This window comes from Nomascus leucogenys, chromosome 18, assembly GCF_006542625.1.
Source record: "Nomascus leucogenys isolate Asia chromosome 18, Asia_NLE_v1, whole genome shotgun sequence".
Taxonomy (NCBI): Eukaryota; Metazoa; Chordata; class Mammalia; order Primates; family Hylobatidae; genus Nomascus; species Nomascus leucogenys.
The window spans coordinates 21,348,937-21,369,171 of NC_044398.1; the positions used below are offsets into that span (position 1 = coordinate 21,348,937).

At 51.3% G+C, this 20,235-nt stretch overlaps 1 protein-coding gene and 1 non-coding gene across 2 annotated transcripts in view; both read left to right on the plus strand.

Moving 5' to 3' along the window:
- Positions 1 to 12,141: 12,141 nt before the first annotated feature.
- The window catches only part of SLC29A3 (solute carrier family 29 member 3), a 44,434-nt gene continuing 36,340 nt past the window's right edge, over positions 12,142 to 20,235 (plus strand). Inside the window, exons 1-2 of the mRNA XM_030798633.1 lie at positions 12,142 to 12,193; positions 15,616 to 15,914. Coding sequence (XP_030654493.1) covers position 12,193; positions 15,616 to 15,914 — 300 coding nt within the window. The 5' untranslated portion in view covers positions 12,142 to 12,192. The remainder of the gene's footprint in view (positions 12,194 to 15,615; positions 15,915 to 20,235) is intronic.
- Positions 18,185 to 18,288, plus strand: LOC115831372. Its single transcript, XR_004026886.1, has one exon. It is a non-coding gene; the product is annotated as a small nucleolar RNA U13 (small nucleolar RNA).

The following is a 20,235-nucleotide window of genomic DNA, read 5'->3' on the forward strand; positions in this document are numbered from 1 at the left end:
GGCTGTCTTCTTGTTGGTAATTGGGAATGACTCCGTTGCTTTTCTCAAAATTCCATGGAAGGTGGAGGTGTCACTGTCAGTTCAGAGCTATCTGACCCCCAGGAGACGAACAAGCCCAACTGCCTCATTTTACAGAAGGGAAAACTGGCTCAGAGAGGGGTAAGGACTTCCCTAGAGTCACACAGCAAGGAGGAGCCCGTGGTCCATCTGGATCCCGGTCCTTGTGCATCTGGATCTGTTCAGGAGTTTGTCGTGAGAGTCTGCCAGGGGCTAGGTAATGGGTGAGAGGGATGACACAGAGATGAAGCCCCAGCATCCCTGTCTGTCTCTGAGGAGTTCAGAAGGGGGCATCCCCAAGGGTGCTGAGGCTGTGAGGTCAGTTCAGAAACCTCACCTAGGATATATGACTATTGTGCAGGCTGAAAGGGAGTGGTGGGCAGGTTGGGATCATATGACTCCGCCCCAGGCTGCCAGGCATGGTTGGGCAGGTAACGCACTGGGCAAGAGTACCATATCTAAAGGGGAGGGGTGGCTCCATTCCCATGTATGTTGCAGATTTGTGTATTTGCTGAGATGTTTCCAGCAGATGGCAGTAAAGGGTCTTGTGCTAATAAAAGCAGTACCTTGCTATTGAGGAGAGGGTGCCTTATTCTCATGTGCACAGACGTGCTGTAAGAAGACTGGCAAGGGTCCCATTTCAGCTGGTCCCCTCCACCCTGTGGACCTCGTCTTTCCCTTTATGCGTTGAGTCTGGCCTGAGAATTTCCCAGCATGGATTGCCTGCTCCATGAGTAGATTCTGTGGTGTCTTAAGTTTGGGGTGAGAGCACCCCCTGGCCCCATCTTGGACAGTCATGTTGCCCAATCAGCGTGTTAAAGGCTCTGAAAAGCCCTGCAGGAAGCAGCTGGTCTCATATTAACACAGACATCCCGGATAGATTTGGCCTTGGAACTTGTTTTCACAGCCTGAGCATGTGGTGCCTATAGGCCCTGCCAGCCCTGACTTTCTGGGACCTGTGGCTCTGGGTTCTATGTGGCTGTATCACCTAGCTGTCCCCCTTGGAGTGGGGAGCACCTCTGGGCTGGGTCTGAGACTGAAAGTTACCAAGACAAGAGAAAACCCACGTCTGTCCTCTGGTGGAGGAGGTGGGGCAGGCAGGGCACAATGGCACCCACCTGCACGCAGACCCCCAGGCTCAGATCATCATCTTTCCCCGGGGACCCAGAAGACTTGGAGCAGTCACATTCAGCATGACCTTCCTAGCAGAGATTATTTGGGGGTAAGGATTTATAAGGGAGAAGAAAAGGAAAGGGACAGCTTCATGAGGATGGGGGGTGAAGGGAGGGATACAGGGGGCGGGCAGCAGCCCAGCTAAGGGGTGGGCAGAGCCAGGTGTAAGGCAGCTATTTCATGCAAGTAGCCCCCACAAGCAGGCAGACAGTCTGGGGTCTCCCAGGAGTCAAGGCGACCCATTTAAACTTCATTCTCTACCTGCCACTGTCCCTTGGAATCTCACCTAAAATCAGGTTGGGCAGCAGGTGGGGTGCAAAGAGTTCTAGTCCTGAAGGTAGGGGTCCTGGGTCCCAGCCCTGATGCTGTGGAGTCACTATCCTTCCCTGAGCCTCAGCTTCTCCATCTGTGAAATGTGGGGCATAGATCTGCTACCCTGTGAGAGTCCTCTGGCTGGTGTAATTCTGTAATTGGCAGGGGGTGTGGGGTGGGGGGGCCCTGGCTCTAGGCAGTAGTGTGACAGCCGCACCCCTTGAACCCTACTTTCTTTGCCAAGCCCAGGGGATGGTTGAGGGACAACCAGGAGAAGGCAGCAAAGGGGCTGGTTGCAGCCTGGGGCTGTGCAGGTGCCCAGTGAGGGGCCAGAGCCGGTGGCACGAGATCCTCCCAACTGGCCAGCCTGGCACAGCCAGCACACTGCAGGCCTGTCACTCATGAAAGTGTGCCCCCTTCTCCACTAGGGACCCTAAGAAGAGGAAATCCACTCCAACTCCAGCTGACAGCTTGAGGTCAGACACAGTACTGCCCAGCAAATTTTCAAAACCTTTGTCCATTTTAATTGAAAATGATACATGCCTACTGTTTAAAAAAAGAAAAAATCAAGAGGTACAACAGAATTGGTGAAAAGTAGATTTCCCTCCTTCCTCTGTCTCTATTTCATTTCCCTCTCCACCCCTGTCCCTAGTCCCCACCCTACTCCCATAGAGGCAAATGTTACATTTCTTCTGTAGCCTCCTAGGAAGATCTGTGCATATACATACACGTATTTGTACATGTAAATATTTAAATATAATGGATTTGATCCAGGAGCCTCAAACCCTTGAGGTATAAACATGAAACCGTTTTATTTTTCCAATAACTGCTCAGAGATTGATTTTGTCGACGCCATCCCTCCCACTGGCTAGCAGGCTCCCTAAGGACATGTGGAGGTCCCTGGCTTTTCCCTTGTTGCTGTTACTAAGACGGCCTCATTTTGTTGCTAAGGCTCAACCAGGCCATGCTGGAACTCCATCGTCACCTTTAACTAAAGCTCTCTGAGAGCCCCAGTGCAGGCCACTGAAGGCTGGGGCTGCCTGCCTCCCCTCCCTGAACAGCAATGTCTCCCTCCTTCATCATTTGATAGGAAAAGCTGCCATCAAAACACTTTGGTCTCCTGCACCAGCACAGGCATCTCACACCAAGACCCCAGCCTCCTTAGAACTGGGCCCTGGAGAATCCGTGACTGTTTGTTATCAACAAGACACTGTTTCTTTTCTTTTTTTAATTTCTTTTTTTTTTTTTTTTTTTGAGACAGAGTCTTGCTGTGTCGCCCAGGCTGGAGTGCAGTGCCATGATCTTGGCTCACTGCAACCTCCACCTCCTGGGTTCAAGTGATTCTCCTGCCTCAGCCTCCCAAGTAGCTGGGATTACAAGTGCCCACTACCACATCCAGCTAATTTTTGTATTTTTAGTAGATACTGGGTTTCACCATGTTGGTCAGGCTGGTCTCGAACTCCTGACCTCAGGTGATCCACTAGCCTTGGCTTCCCAAAGTGCTGGGATTACAGGTGTGAGCCACCACGCCCAGCCGACAAGACGCTATTTCTACCATAACCCCTGGCCTGCATAGAACATTCCAGGGACAGGCAGACCTGGAGATGAGGACTTCCCAAGTCCTGATTTTTCTTTTCTTTTTTTTTCCTTTTTTTTTTTTTTTTAGACAGATTCTCACCCTGTCCTCCAGGCTGGAGTGCAATGGCACGATCTGGGTTCACTGCACCCTCTGCCTCCCAGGTTCAATTTTCCTGCCTCAGCCTCCCGAGTAACTGGGATTACAGGTGTCCGCCACCATGCCCAGCTAATTTTTGTATTTAAATGAGACAGGGTTTCACCATGTTGGCCAGGCTGGTCTCAAACTCCTGACCTCATGATCCACCCGTCTCTGCCTCTCAAAGTGCTGGGATTACAGGCGTGAGCCACTGTGCCTGGCCCAAGTCCCAATTTTTCAAAACACAAATAGTGTAGGGGACAACCGTGCTCCAGTTTAACAACCCATTCAGCCAATTGCATTGGTCACCTCCGGGGTAAAGGACAAAAGTCGCACACAATGCCCTTGGGAGCCTACAATCAAAAGAGGAGACACATCAAAAGGGTGAGGGGCTTTGGAAACTCGGAGCGGCTCCTGACCAAGCCTGGGGGTCCAGAAAGCCTTTCTGGAAGAGACGGTATTTTCCAACACTGGGGTTGGTTTCCCTGAGACATAGCTTCTCAGGTATGCATTTTGTGGGAGACACTTGTAGGCAAAAGTTTACAATAGCTTTCTTTCATGAAACTTCTTGGCTGGGTATGGTGGCTTACACCTGTAATTCCAGCACTTTGAGAAGCCAAGGCAGGAGGATTGCTTGAGGCCACTAGTTGGAGACCAGCCTGGACAACACAGTGAGACTCCATCTCTACAAAAAAAAGTTTTAAAAAATTGCCAGGTGTCACACACCTGTAATCCCAACTATTTGGGAAGCGGAGGCAAGAAGATCCCTTGAGTCCAGGAGTTGAAGGCTACAGTGAGCTATAAGGGGGGTCACTGCACTCCAGCCTGGGTGACAGACTGAGACCCTCTCTCTAAAAAAACAACAAACCCCCTTCTTACTAAGAAGATGCTGATGTCCCTTTAGCAGGCTAGACATGAAGGCTGCTGTCTGCCGGAGGTGCTCAGATGGTCACCGGCCCTACTCGCTCCTGTTTATATGAATGTAAGTTGATGTCCTCTCAGTGACCCCAACCCAGGAGCTGGGGAATGTGGGGAGGGGCACCAGTGACTTCCTGCTTTCCTGCAATCAGGAGGGGCTGGGCATCCAGGCCCACTGGGGGTGGCTTGAATCTGCACAGCCTAGTTCCTCAACCTAAAAGCCTTCCTCAACATGAGGGTCCTCAATACCTAGAAATTCAATCAATACAGCCCTAATCCCCAGATGGGCCTAGCACTGGGGGAAGGGGATACATCAGGCCTGGACTCAGCCCCCAAGCAGCTCACAGTAGAATACAAACTGAATTCACATAGCTGGTACCACACACACTGAGATGGTACCAGCAGAGTGTGTGGGAGCAGGAAGATGGGAAGGGGTCCCTCTAGCTGCCCCGCCTCGAGAGATGGTGATGTGTATGCAGGTGGAGATTGGGGCGGGGATGCAGGAACAGCATTATCCTGGGTGCAGTGTGGAGAAGCCCAGCATGGGGAGAGAGGACAGGAGCAGCCTGGGGTCTGGGAAGGACAGAGGGGTGTGGCTCCCTATTGGTCACCTGCTCTAGGTTCACATAGATGTGCTTCTGGGTGTTGGGGTCCACTCACAGAAGCCAGGCCTCGGGAGTTTGTCCACAGACTAAGGGTCAAAAACACGAATGTGTCCAGGCAGCTCAGTCATGTGAATGAGAGAAGCCGCCAAACCAGCAATTCACTTCACAGAGAAATGTGCCTGCTCAGCTGTTTCTTGAAACATCAGGCTGTCTCAGCATATCATTCATTTCTCACTTTTCTTAGCAGCACAAGTCTCTACTTGAGTGAAATAGAGGATAGATATCCTGTTCAGTGGCCTCTCACGTTTGGCTGCAGTGCTATAGGGAAGCGATAGGGAGAAGTGGGGATATATCATAATCAAGTTGGGTTTATTCCAGAAATGCAAGGCTGATTTAACATTTGAAAATCAATTAATGTAAATTTTAATAGAATAAAGACAAAGATCATATGACCATCATAGCAGATTATATTTTCCAACTATCACTGCAATAATATGTACCACTTGACATGCTCTTCTTCTAACTTGACCTTGGCACTCTTCCATCAAGAGGTGAAGTCTATGTCCCCTCCCCCTGGATCCTAGGTGAACCTCGGTGACTCCTTGACCAACAGAGTACAGCAGAAGTGGCCATGCATAACTCCCAAGGTTGGATCCTAAAAACTCCCTGTGTTTCCTTAAGCCTAAGAAGCCACAGAAAGAGGCCACTCGAAGGAGTTGTGGACAGTAATCCCAGGGGAAGCCCAGCCAACAACCAGCATCAACTGTCAGACACAAGAGAGGGAGGACACTTTCAGATGATTCCAACTCCCAACCTTTGGGTCTTCCAGCCGAGGCCACAGCCATGGGGGGCGAGTGGGGGTGCAGCGTAGAGACAAGGCATGCTCATCCTGCCCTGTCCATTTCCCAACCCACAGAATCTGTCCCATAACAAATTTTTTTTGGCACCACTACATTTGGGGGTCATTTGTTTTGTACACATAGCAACCAGAGGAGAGCGGCTTCTGGGGCTTTAAGAGTGTTCACTTTCTTGTTCCGGGTGCTGGTGGAACAGATGCCACCATTCTGGGATCATTCATGAACTCTACACTTAGGATCTGCACACTAGTCTCTATGTAGGTGGTACTTCCATAAAAAGAACTCAAACAAGAAGACCAAAGAAAAAGGGGGAGGGGACGCGGAGCAATTTCCCTGTTGTAACTGTGGAGCAAGAGATAAATTGGCGCTGAGAAATGAGAACATCCCTAACTGATGTCCTCTGTTTTCTCCGTAAAGACCATCTCCCGGAGGGATGTGTTCAGGGCCCTGGGCCAAGTGGAGGAGGAAGATGGCAACGGTTCTTACAGCAAGCAGGAGCCAAGACACGTGGTAGGACTGCAGGGAATCCTCAGGCCCATCTGGCATTGATAACTGTGAGTTCCAAGCAGACTCACTGGTCTGCTGGGCACTCTCCGGTGAGGATCATTTGTCAGCTGTAGCTGGGCTCCCCCAGGGTGGGCCCACGCTGCCATGGGGAGATGAGGGACATGGGAGTTTAGGGTACTGCGAAGATGTTACTGACATGGTGGACCTTGGGATCTAAGCTGCCTGAGGATAGAAAGAAGGACATGCTTGATGGATGAAGGGGAGACAGAGGAGTCAGTGCTGGCATCTCCCAGAGGTCCAGAATGTTCCTGGAGGGAGCCACTGACCAGCACATAGCAAGGAAAGGTGGCTAGAGTCAGAATGGGGACTGGAATTCGAATCAGTGATGTGGGTCATCCGTGGTGGCTCACGCCTGTAATCCCAGCATTTTGGGGGGCAGAGGTGGGAGGATCACTTGAAGCCAAGAGTTTGAGACCAGCCTGGGTAACATAGTGAGACCCTCATTTCCAAAAAAAAATTTTTTTAATTAGCCGGGAGTGGTGGCCTGCACCTGTAGTTCCAGCTACTCAGGGAGGCTGAGACGGGAGGATTACTTAAGCCCAGGAGCTGGAGGCTGCTGTGAGCTATGATCATGCCACTGCACTCCAGCCTGGGTGACAGAGCAATACCCTGTCTCTTAAAAAATAAATTAGTGATGTGGAAGCAGAGAAGTTATGAGTCCGTAGTTATGGCTTTATCACCATAACTACTAATCTTACCTCTCAGAATCTTTGTGCCCCGCATGGGTATCCAGTAACCCTGGAAAGAAAGACCTTAGTGAGTGACCCCAATCTGTGAGCATTGCAGTGATAGAGAAGTTCCACGAGATGGCAGCATCGGCCCATGAGCCTTATGCCTGGAGCTCTCCGCGCCCCCCGGCGCCCCACCTCCGAACGCCCCGCACCCTCCCCGAAAAGGAGCCTGTGAAAAATATTCTGATTCTTCCTGATTGTTATATCGCCTGCAGGTCAACAGACTCTGGAGAAGAGAAGAAGAGAATAGCTTGTAGGGCTCCAGTCTTAGAAGATGAGGGCTTGTGTGACCCCCACTCCCAACCACTTTTCATGGAGTCTCCTGGGTGGGTTCTGGAGGCAGAAAGGCATCCATGGGAATTTTGGCTCTGCCACTGACTAGCTGTGTGACTCTGAATTAGGTACTAACCTCTTTGTGCCCCAGTTTCCGCATAAGCTAAACGGGGCTGACAACTGCACTGACCTCACGGTGTGTGGTGCATTCTACGGGATGGGGGGCGGCCGTGGCGGGGGTTGGAGCCAGAGCGGGAGCTATGTCCTCTGGCTCACCATCTTTAACAGCAATCCGTACACCTACTCTATGCCTCCTAGAAGGCTGTTAGGTTGTTATTCTCACCCCCTTTACAGATGAGAAAACTGAGGCTTGACTTCCTAAGGCCACATAAAAAGCATCCTAACCCAGGTCTGTCTGGCTCCAGGGCCCAGTTCCGAACACCAAGCCAAGGGGCCTCCCTATCGGCCGCCCTGGCCAGCCTTGGCATCTCATCCTCCAGTTCCCTGGGCCTGGAGCTGGTCCTCTTGTGATAGTGGGATGGCTTCTGCCAGCACTCAGAACCTTTCAAGGCATTTCCAAACCAAGGAGAAACAGAGTGCTTTTTCTTTCCTTTTTCTTTCTTTCTTTTTTTTTTTTTTTTGAGACGGAGTCTCACTCTTGTCGCCCAGGCTGGAGTGCAGTGGCGCAATCTCGGCTCACTGCAACCTCCGCCTTCCCGGGTTCAAGCAACTCTCCTGCCTCAGCCTCCCGAGTGGCTGGGATTACAGGCGCCCACCACCATGCTCAGCTATGTTTTTTTTTTGTATTTTTAGTAGAGACAGGGTTTCACCATGTTGGCCATGCTGATCTCAAACTCCTGACCTCGTGATCTGCCTGCTTTGGCCTCCCAAAGTAATCTCGCTTGGGATTACAGTCGCGAGCCACTGCGCCCGGCCAGGGTGCTTTTTCAAAGGATTAAGGATTGTAAAATGTCGATCCAGTGGAAAGTGCTTTGGCCATTTGGAGTTTTCCTTCCTTCTCTTCTCCTTCTTATCCTCCTCCTCTTTTTCTCCTCATGTATAAGAATAAAGATGCCTAATGGCTGTAGTACTTTACCATTTACAAATATTTTTTGTAATTGACCTTCTCCAACAATACTTGAGCATAGATGGTTGTTGTCATTGAATCTGCTCGGTTGCAATGCCTCATATGCTCTAGCCAGATACAGAGTTGGGAGCTCTCAAGGCAGAAAAGCATGGCCACTGCATTCCTAGACACAGATGGGGTTCAGGACACACTGCCCCAAACTTGTGACTGTAGGAGACCAGAATAGGCCACCCAAAATATGCCTCCTTGGCATAAGAATAATTTTGAGCTGGTTATTTTGAGAAACTGCAGACACAGGAGAAGCTCTAAGAACAAAAGGAAAACTTACCCTTTGGAAAGAGAAACTTACATCTTTAAAAGAAATCATACGTCAGGGTGTCTCCCTGTCTGCACCCGGAAGAGAAAGATGTCTCTAATCACTAGAAACACTTACCAATGGAGAAGGCACCAACTTCAGTCTGCAAGACCAACCTTCCCCTTGTTGACTAAGCTTATTCCTGCCCACATCCCCACAGCTGGGCCTTCTTTCTTTGTTTCAGCTGAAGATGGCATTTAAGCCTGAACTCAAAGCCGTGGTTTTTGGAGATTTACTCATTTCTTTGAGTATTTCCCAAGTGCACATGACACACACACATTACTAAACTTCTGTTTGTTTTTCTCTTCTCAATCTCAAGATTGTTTCAGGTGTCTACTCTACCTCATGAAGGCTAGAAAAAATTACCTTTCCGCTCCTATAGCACTTATCAAAAGCAATGTTCAGGATAACTTCAGGCAAGGGACAGGAACCCAGCCAATTTCTCAGGCCTGCCCACCCCAGCCTCCCCATCCCTCCTCTCCCTGGAGTCCGCTGCTATGAAGTGGGCGTTGTGAAAACGCTTTTATTCTATTTCCTCTCTACTTCCATTTCTTGACCCAATCTCCCTCTTTTCTGATCATCTGTCAGGGTAAATGTTTTTATTACCTGGTCACTGAAGGGCCTGCTGGCCAGGGGCCAGGGCAGACTCAGAGCTCAGGGCTCTGGACCCCCATTTTCCTGTTCCTTCCCTGATCCCCCACAGCCTCAAACATTCCCTGGGAAGCTGTGTGCCCAACAGTACCTAACTCATCTTGTCCCCAAGCTAGACATTACCACCGCCATCCGCCTAGATCCTGGAGGAGAAGACAAGCCCACATTGGCTGGGAAGCAGCCCCACGGATGCATTAGCAACCTGTTTCCTCCCACAGCTTTCTGCTTTCATGATGGAGGCCATCCCCAGAGCCCCTTCCTGAACTCAGCCCTAGCAACCAACAAATCCCCAAGTGGCTGGCGCCTCCTCCATTTGAGAAAGATCCCAGCCTCAGAGCTCTGGAAGAGGGCTCCTGGCACCTCTGATTCTCTAAGCAGCTGTCCTGAAACTGTCTCACTCGCTCACATACATGCACATTCTCCAAAGATAAAGATAACAATGACTCCTGTTCAGAGTCCTGAACAAACAACTCAGGACTCTGCATGAAGTAAAAGCAATCAAGTGACAAAGCACCGGAGCTTCACAGACATGGGGCATGGTCCCGGGGCTGGACCAGAAATAGCCCTGATCTGCTGCCCTCACTGGATCCTACAGCTTTGTCCCTCATGCTGTCCTGGCTCCCCTCAGCCTCACCTGCCTGCTTGTAACCGGGCATGACAAAAAGAGCCTTGGCTCTGGGTTCTGCCACTCCATCACTGCTAGCTGTGTGCCCTGGGAAGCCACTTTACCTCTTTGAGCCTAGCTTTCCTCATCTGTAAAATGGGGACAACAGTCCCATTTCACTGGGTACTGGGGTGGGGGGGGGATCAAATGAGAGACTGTTCATGAAAATGCTCTGTATATTAGAGGATTTTTTTTCCAATGTAAAGAAGGCTAAAAATAAGGCCTGATGACTAAACTAGCATATAAACTATCACATTTTGAGGGTGGGGAGTGTCTTCCTTGGAAGTGATGGGAATTTGCATTGAGTGCCTGGCATGGATCACCTGACTTAATTCTCCGGATAGTCCTAAGCCGACCCTGGGTTTCAGAGAGGTTTAGTAATTTTACCATTATCCCTCAGCTCGTAAGCCTGGAGCTAAGCCCCTTCCTCTCCTGGGCTGGGGGGCTTTCTGACAAGTTAGAGTGCTAGTCTTCAAACTCGCCTGCTGGTGGAGCTTGTTAAACAGATCCATTCTGAATCCCCAGTCTGCACCCCCTGAATGATGGGTTGTATTAATCCAGGTATTTATTGAACACAAATTATGTGCCCACTATGAGGGAAGAGCAAACAAAGCAGATACAGCACCACACTCAGGGAGTGGGGAGTGGCAGCAACCCTCCTGGGGAGAGGTCCCCAGAATCTGGATGTGTACCCAGAGACTTTTATGATCAGGCCAGTGTTTGGGGAATGGTGGTTATAAAATGAGAGGCTGGGGCAGGGAGTGGGGATGCTCTGAGAACCTGTCCACACACTGACAGCTTCGATGGGCTATGTGGCACCCCTGAGCCCTGGGGTAGCAACTGCAAGAAATTACTATCCATGGTCACAGATCTTCAGGCCCTGTGAAGCGTCCAGATCCCTGCTCTGAATTGGCCAACTGGGCCAGGACTGGGAGTCAGGAAGGTTTCCGCCTTTTTTTTTTTTTTTTTTTTTGAGATGGAGTCTTGCTCTGTCGCCCAGGCTCCAGGCTGGAGTGCAGTGGCACCAACTCGGTTCACTGAAATCTCCACCTCCCGGGTTCAAGAGACTCTCCTCCCTCAGCCTCCCACATAGCTGGGATCACAGGCGAGCGCCACCACGCCCAGCTAATTTTTGTAATTTTAGTAGAGATGGAGTTTCGCCATGTTAACCAGGCTAATCTCGAACTCCTGGCTTCAAGCGATCCACCTGCCTCAGCTTCCCAAAGCGTTAGGATTACAGGCGTGAGCCACCGTGCCTGGCCTGGTTCCCCTGGTTCCCGCTTTCTTTTCTTTTTTTCCTTTTTTTTTTTTGAGACGGAGTTTCGCTCTTGTTGCCCAGGCTGGAGTGCAATGGGGCGATCTCGGCTCCCCGCAACCTCTGCCTCCCGGGTTCCAGCGATTATTCTGCCTTAGGCTCCCGAATAGCTCGGATCACAGGCACGCACCACCATGCCCGGCTAATTTTGTATTTTTAGTAGAGACGGGGTTTCGCCATGTTGGCCAGGCTGGTCTGAAACTCCCGACCTCAGGTGATCCGCCTGCTTCGGCCTCCCAAAGTGCTGAGATTACAGGCGTGAGCCACCGCGCCCAGCCCCCGCTTTCTTAAAGAACACGCAGCAGCTGTGTGTTACACGCTGCGGCTGAGGTCAAGTGTGAGGGCTAGAATTGCTGACTGCCAAGTTCTGGGTCTACTGAAAATAGCTGCCTGGCCTGGGAGGCCCAGATCAGTCCGGGTGTGGGTCTCGCTTCACCTTCAGAGCAGGGGCAGCCGGGAAGGGTAGAAACGGCTTTCGGAGAGGGGTCTCTGCAGCGGTCTGGGGGCAAGATGAGGGATCCTTTGAGTCCTGGGGTGCAGGCTATGGTAGCTAAAGGGGAGGTCTGAGACAGTGGCGTCTGGCTGCAAGGTAAAGAAGGAGCAGCAACCAGGAGGCCTGATGCGCCGCGCACCCATCGCAAGCATGGGCAGTGCGTTTAAGACTGGGCGACTCACTTTTTCTCCTGTAAAACGGGTGCAGGCTGGCCCCAGCCCAGCGCCAGGAGTGGGGTGGGGGGGGGGCGCGCCGTGAGAAGACAAAGGAAAAAGGCGTGTTTGCAAACGGGGAAGCGGCGGCGTGGTGCCGCGAGGGGCGGGGCGGGGCGGGGCCGGGGGAGGAGCCCGCCTGCCGCCTGCCAAGCCCAGTGGTCCTGGCCGTGCGCCGGAGGCAACGGCGGCGCGGCGCAGCGGCGACAGTAAGTGCGGGCCGGCTCGGGCTCTTCCGGCTCCGGTCCCGGCCGCCCCCAGACTCGCGCTCAGTGACCTCCCTCCTGGGCCCTGGGGGCGGCTGCGGGCTGCCAGGGGAGCCGCAGGACCCTGCCCCATCCGTGGTCCCTTCCCCACCGTCCGTCGTCTCCCTCCTTGCTCTCTGCCACCCCTCTTTCTGGGTTTCTATCTTCTTTTCCCCAAATCCTCTCCCCTCCTCCTCCCTGAGACTGGACCTCACCGCCTGTATGGTGGGGGCCTGAAATGGACCCGTCGGCCCGAAGTATCCAGACGGTGGCTGATTCTCTCGGTCCCAGCTGCGGGGCCTGAGGCTGGGGCTGTTTACACCGCAAAGCCGGTTCTGCCGCGGCCAGTGGGCGGTGCCCTGCGCTTCCCAGTGCCCTCCCACAGGTTAGCCCTACCAGCTCCCCACCCCGGTTCACAGCCCAGGAAATCGAGGCACAGAGGGGAAAGCCACCTAGCCAGAGTCAGGAACCTCCTTGGAACCAGCACCCAGGCTTCCCGCCCAGATGAGGTTTTGCCGCGGCCCCAGCAGTGCCTGTCTCCTTGTGCGGGGCTGCCCCTCTGTGCATGGCCGGGCACTTGCAGGTGACCCAGGAGCACGTTCCAGGCCATAGCCAGCCTGTTTTGGGGAAGGCTGGGCACTTCCTTGCCTGCCTTTCTCTTTCTTTTTTAATCCAGAAGCCAGCAGCTAGTTTTTATAAAAACTAATAAGACTCCAGTGCCCTGGCCTGTGACCCTGGTTAGAGAAAATTCCTGGCTCCTTCAGAAGCTCAGTCAAGGCTGAATGGTCCTTGGCAAATAGACGCCAGGAACTGAGAAGGGGGCCCTAGCCAGGTGTGGTCCTGAGTGACAGGGCTGGTGGTCCTTCTAGCCGCCCCCACAGGTAGCTGGAGCCTCTGGAAAGAACCACTTGCCGGTTCTCTCTTGTTCTATGTGGGTGGATCATGATTATTTTTTACATTTTAAACACTAATTTTTAAAATGTAACTAGTGAGCTTGTTACATTTGTACCGTTTTGTGCCAGACAGAATACCATAGACTGGGTGGCTTAAACAAAATTTGTTTCTCATGGATCTGGAGGCTGGGAAGGGCAAGATCAAGGTGCTGGTTGATTTGGTTTCTGATGAGGGCTCACTTCCTGGCTTGCAGACAGCCTCCTTCTTACTGTGCCTTCACATGGCTTTTCCACTATGAGTGGGTGCATGTGGAAAAAGAGATTTTCCACACAGTGAGCTTCCAGACAGTGAGCTTGTTAATGCTGGCCTCCATGCGAATCCAGGCTGGGGAGGGGCTCTGCTAACCAGGGGAGTTTAAAATAGACCTGCTGGCTGGATGCATTGCACTTGGGCATCCAGTGGCCTCCCACCTGCTGGCTCCAGGGTACGTGCTACTCCAGCAGGGGAGAATGTCCTGGTCATGCAGAGTCCGTTCATTCAGCAAACATTGACAAGGGTGCCTGCAGTGTGCCTGGGCCCCTCCCGACTCAACTGGCTTCAAGGCTTGCAGGAAGGATGCCTGTACTTGGAACCAGTAGACACAGATTCCCATTCCCAGCCAGCCCTCCCCCGTGTGCTGAGGAGTCCGGCATGGGCCCCAGTCTGCTTGGCTGTGTAACTTCACTCTTGTCATCTGCTAGTTATGTGACCCTGGGCAAGTTACTCAACCTTTCTGAGCTTCAGACCCCTCATCTGTGAAATGGGTCTTAGAGTAGTACCTAATATATTAGGCTGTTGTCAGCCTCAAGTGTGACCTCTGTTAGGCACAGACCTTGGCATTTGTGATTACTGGACTTAAGTTTAGCTATTGGGAGTTCTTTCTATTTGTGGGACATAGCAAGTGCCCTCCAGACCTCAGTTTATCCATCTGAAAAAAGGGCGCAATGTTTTCTGCCCTGCCTAATTCCAAGGGATGCTCTGAGGTTCTCCTGAAATAGTGGATAAGGTTCTGCACCCATGTGAGGAGGTGTTCCCATCCCACCAAGGAATAAAGGCCCCAGTCTTCTTGGTACGATGCTTTGAGTTAGGCTTAGCCTTCCATAGAAACCAAGATGCATTTATTTATTAGTTTATTGGGTAGGGAAGAGGCTACTGCAGAAGGGACTCTGAAGTGTCCCATCTTCAGCATTTTGGGAGACATTTCTCATTTATCAAGCTGCTGCCACATCCTAGGTGCTATGTAGAGCAAAGAAGCAGGCATGCTACCTTACAGCCAAATTCAGCAGCCAGCCAGCCATGCGACAGGCCCAGGATGCCAGGGAGATGCTGACATTTGTTCAACAGCTGCTTACAGGCCAGGCATTGCCAGCCAGTTGCAGTTGCATAACTATCATAAAAACGGCTTCCTTGGGTTTACATTTGGGGAAATTGAGGCACAGGAATGTGGTAACCTGCCCAAGGCCATGTAAGCAATAGTTGCTGGCAGCTTAGGCTCTTCCATTTGTCTTAGGCGCTACCATAGATTGAAAGTGGCTGGCTCCTTGTAGGGTGTGATGAGCAGAGGTGGGACCCAGGCAGGTGCTGCAAACCCAGGCTTGGCCATTTACCTAGCCTATGGCCTTCAGTTCTTTGGACCTCTCTTTCCTCACAAATGAAATGGGAATGGACTATCAGAGGCCACACACCAGCTTCTGGAGGCAGGCCTGGACACTACCGGTTTTTAAGTAATTATTACTTAATTTGAATGTTTTTATTTTTATTTACACTTTTAATTTTGTTTTTGAACCGGTAATAAACTAGTCAGTTCAAAATTCAAGAGACACAAATAAGAATGCAGGGAAGTCCCCCTCCCCGCCCCCCACCATCCCCGTCTCCCTCCTTAGAGACAGCCACTGTTAGAAACTTCTTAGGTAGCCTTCCAGAGATATTCTGTGCATATACAAATACATATGTGTATGTATATTTTCTCTCCCCACTTTTTTTACACACATAGTAGCATATTCTACACACTATTCTGCTCCTTATTTCTTTCACATAAAATCGAAAAGGGTTTAGAGATCATTCTTTGCCCATTAAGGGTCCTAATTCTTTTTTATGACTGCACAGAACTGTGAATGCCCTTAGACCAGGTTTGCCTTTCTGGGTACATTGCCACAGTCCCCACTATCATGCAGTGTTTTACAAAACCCAGCCTATTCCACAGTTATGTGCTACTGCTACCTCTGTTGCCCTTGAGGACACTTACAGTTCTGACATCCTGCCCTTCTCCAGGTCTGATTTTTGTCTTTCTCCCTGATCCTTAAAATGAAGCTTTCCAACCAGGCTTTGGTGACTTTACAGAGCCCAGGGTGAGGGGGCATGGTCATTTTGTAGGCTGGGTGGGTCCCCAGCTGTCCCCCAGCCTCAGTTTCTACTCACCTACCCTGTCTCTGTTGCCCTCCTTGCTCCAATAGTGGCTGTTGTCTCAGAGGACGACTTTCAGCACTGTTCAAACTCCACCTACAGAACCACAAACAGCAGTCTCCGAGCTGACCAGGAGGCACTGCTTGAGAAGCTGCTGGACCGCCCGCCCCCTGGCCTGCAGAGGCCCGAGGACCGCTTCTGTGGCACATACATCATCTTCTTCAGCCTGGGCATTGGCAGTCTACTGCCATGGAACTTCTTTGTCACTGCCAAGGAGTACTGGATGTTCAAACTCGGCAACTCCTCCAGCCCAGCCACGGGGGAGGTCCCTGAGGGCTCAGACATCCTGGTAAGGGCATGTTTCTCCTGCAGGGCTGGTGGGAGCATACAGAGGCCTCATGCCTCACATGCAGGGGAAGATGGAGATTTCAGACACGTTTCCAGCCTTTAGATCACTTACTGTTTAGCTTGGGAAGAAGATGCAAATTATGGTTCCATGTGGTATGTATGGTAAACCCATAAATCTAGAGTCCATGCCTCCAGGGGTGTGAAGGTGTGGACTGAATAGCGTTATGTTCAGCTGTGAGTTACAGAAAATTCCAAAAGACTAGTAACTAAAATGAGACGGAAGGTCATTTTTCTCCCACGTTCAATTCTGGTGGGAACAGCCCAAGGCTGGTATGATGTTCTATGGTGTTAGGAACCCAGTTGCTTCACCTCTGTGCAGCTTTCATGGCCAAGGCCACCTCATAGTGCAAGACAGCTGTTGTAGGTCCAGCCATTACATCAGTAGGAAGAAGCGAGAGGAGAAGGAGGAAATGCCTGTTGCCTGTAAGAACACTTCCTGGAAGTAACACACATTGCTCTTCTTACATTGCATTTGTCAAAACTTAGGCATGTGACCACATCAGCTTGCAGAGCAGGCTGGGAAATGTAGGCTTTCAGTGTAGCTTTATCTCAGAACCATGTGCCTGCTAAAATGGGAGGTTCTGTTATGGAAGATAGGGAAAATGAATCCGAAGGGATAATTAGTCTGATCACCATGGGAGAGATTGCTGTGACTTGGGAGTTGGTGGGTTTCAAGAAAGGGGAGGAAACGATCCAGGTAGAAGAAAAAGGCTGAGCAACGGCAGAATGGGAGGAAAGTTCAGGTGTGTATGACAAACTATGAAGCTGTGTTTGGGGCACAAGTAAGAGCAAGAGGTCTTGAGATCATTGCCCAGGGCCTTGAATGTCCAGGTGAGGAGTCAGTTTTGTTTAGTTGACAGGGCTGCTCACTTTGCTGGGTGACTTTTCCAGAGAGGTGGGGGCAGTAGGGGAAGAGGATTAAGGAAAAAAATTATACTGACACTTGTTAAAACAGTAAGGAAAGCTTTATTTAAGACTGTTGTAGTAGGGGAGATAAATGGAGCTTAACTCTGAAAAGGAGACGGGGATTTATAGTCAAGGAGCAGCGTGAGGGGCTAGAGGATGGCACATTTCTAAGAGGAGACGTCAAGGCAAGGCCTCTGCTTGCTGAAAGCAGGCCCAGGACTTACATAGTCGACCCTTGAACAACAAGGGTTCACTTTAAATGCAGATTTTTGTTTCAACCAAACGTGGAAAATATTTGTGAGTTGTGAAACCTGCATATACAGAGGGCCGACGTTTCCTGTTCCTGGTTCTGCAAGACCGACTGAGTATGCTTGGGTTTTGGTATATGGGGGGATCCTGGAACCAATCCCTTGAGTATACTGAGTGGGGTGAGGAGCTTGATCAGATGTGAGATAAGGGAATATTCTGGCTCAACTGGCCCAACAGAATTCTTGTTGAAAGCAGGCCTAGGACTTACACAGTCTACTCTTAAACAATATGGGTTTGAATTGCAGGGGTTCATTTATATGTGAAGTTTTTCAAACAAATGCTGATGGAAAATGTACTATTAGTGGAGTTCAAAACCTGATTACAGGGAGAGCCGGGTTCCACAAGGCTGACTGGGGACCTGAGTATGTGTGGATTTGGGTATAGGTGGGAGTCCTGGACCAATGCCCTGAGTACGTGGAGGGACAGCTATACATCAGAGGTGGGGAATGAGGAATTGATCAGATCTCAAAGGTGGGGGGATGCTGGCTAATCTGACTTCGAGGGATTCTTGGCTAAGACTGAGTTGGGCAGGCAGAAGTCAGGAATGGGGAGTGGGGCCAAGGTCAAGGATGGGGCTTGGAGGAGCCTGACGAAAGTTAGGTCAAGGAGAGTCTTGGTCAGGAGCCTCCATTTCCATGGGTGACCCTGTCTGGTGTCTGCTCTCACTTGAGAGCTTGGGGAGGCAAGGGCTCCTCCGATAAATGCCAAGATGAGATGTTGCCAGCTGCCCAGCTGTGCCCATCTTCTCCAGGGGAGCATCAGAAACAAGAAGGGGGTATGCTAGCAGACCCCAGCTGCACCTTCCAGTGGCCCAGGAGGTGGCTCATCACTGCTTCCCAGAAGGAAATCCTTGGCCTCGTCCCGAGGAGCTATCCTCAGTTTTATAGGCATGAATCTGCCATAGCGAGGGAGGCATCCCTGTTGTCCATCTCAAGGACTCACTGCAGCTACACATGTGGGTCACCCAGGCAGCTTCTTAAACAATACCAGTCCAGGGTCCTTTTGTAGTTCATGAGTGTGATGACTGGGTTTCCACGCACATGTGTGAGATGGGCCTCCCTCAAACCTTGTTATGTCATCAGCACATTACCCATCCGATGAAAAGGAATAAAAATACCAATGCGGGCCACGCCCAGGGATTCTGATTGGATTAGCCTGAGCTGGGGTGTGGACATTGATATGTTTACAACTTCACACTTCCACACTCCTGTACTCCACCCCTCAACTCCCACCACGATCTGACACCTTCGAGGGCCTTTTCTGTTAACTGAGGAATTCATGGATGCCTCCCGGGGCCAGAGCAATGGGATATAAACCGTTTCTACAGCTGAGGAAGTGCCACAGGAATGCAGCAGAGTAGTTTACAGCCTCTCCACTCAAGGTGTGGTCCTCGGACCAGCGGCCCCACCTGGGAGCTTGTTAGTAATGCAGTCTCCCACCCACTCGAGGCCAGTTTAGACAGGGCCTGCGAGCTACCAAGCCCCTCGGGTGACTGAAGGGCACAGTAGAGTTTGTGGTGCACTGGACAGGGCTTGGCTCTGTGACCTCTCTGTGCTGCCTCGTATTTCTGGACTATATTAGTACTTTTTTTTTTTTTTTTTGAGACAGGGTCTTGCACTGTCACCCAGGCTGGAGTGCAGTGGTGCGGTCAAGGCTCACTGCAGCCTCGACCTCCCTGGGCTCAAGTGATGCTCTTGCCTCAGCCTCCTGAGGAGCTGAGACTACAGGCGCACGCCACCATGCCTGACCAATTTTTTTGTATTTTTGATAGAGACAGGGTCTCACTATGTTGCCCAGGCTGGTCTCAAACTCCTGGGCTCAAGAGTTCCGCCTGCCTCCGCCTCCCAAAGTGCTGTGGTTACAGGCATGATCCACCACACCCAGCCATCTTTCTGGTATGTTAAAGGAAGATATTATAATACCGCCACCAACTTCTTAGGGCTGTTGTGAGGATTAAGTAAATTAATATGTGTTAAAAAGCACTTAGGACAGGGCCTGGCACCCCATCCGAAGTGCTTCATAAACACTATTATTGTGATGATCATTTGGGGATGGGGCCCATGCTTCTAAGCTGCCTGCAGCCCTGGTGCATTTCCACAGGCACAGGCTTAGCCCGGGTGCTTTGCAATCTGCTTTTATTTACCAGTGACTCCAACGTCCCAGCTTTCTGCCAGCCCCAGTAAATCACCTGGCCTACTGGGCTTCCTCCAGAAGGTCCCTGCCTGTCTCGGCCGGCACAGAGCTAGATTGTGTGTGCACCTGCCCTGCCCCTCCTCTGTCCACTGCCAGGCACCTGGGATCAAGCAGCCTCTGGAGGGAGGGGTGTCCAGGCCTGGCTCTGGGAGCAGCCCTCGCCCCGTGTACTGCTTTCACCGCAAGGCGATCCCTTCCCAGCTGCAGGCACTTGGCATTCTGAGCCCTGCTACGATGCTTTATGGCCTCTCTCCAACTGCTGGCAGGTGCAGATGTAGTACCTTCGGCTGCCCAGAGCTCCTGGCTCTTGGCATTGGAGATGAGAGACCTGTCACCCCTCGATTCATGGGCCGGGATTGGGAAGTGAGCATGCTGGGGCGTTTCTGCATTTTGCGGGCCATTTTTCTTTGCCTCATTCCTCATCCCAGCCACCCACCTCCCCAGCTCTTTCCTCCTCTCTTCCTGATTTCCCTGCGAGAGGCTGCCCGTCTGCCCTGTCACCTGAGGGCCACTTCAGGGGAAGGAGGGGGAGAGTCAAATGGGCCTGTCTCTAGCCACCACCTGCAACTCAATTAGCTGTGGGTCTAGATGTTTATTCTTTCCTGTACTTTCCTTTGAACATTTTCTGGGGATGGATGCCATTTGATGGGGAGCTTGACCCAGGAGGAAGGTTTACCCAGACACCCCCTCCCCCAAATTATGTCACTTTCAAGGTCAGTGGGCTCATTTCCTTCTGCCTGGACAAATGTGGGAATGGCTTAGAAAGTATCCTGCCCACTCTGCCCTCGTGTCTCTATTCTGTGGAATAAGAACCTCCAATAAATCTACCACAGGCCTATTGGCCCAGGGCCAAA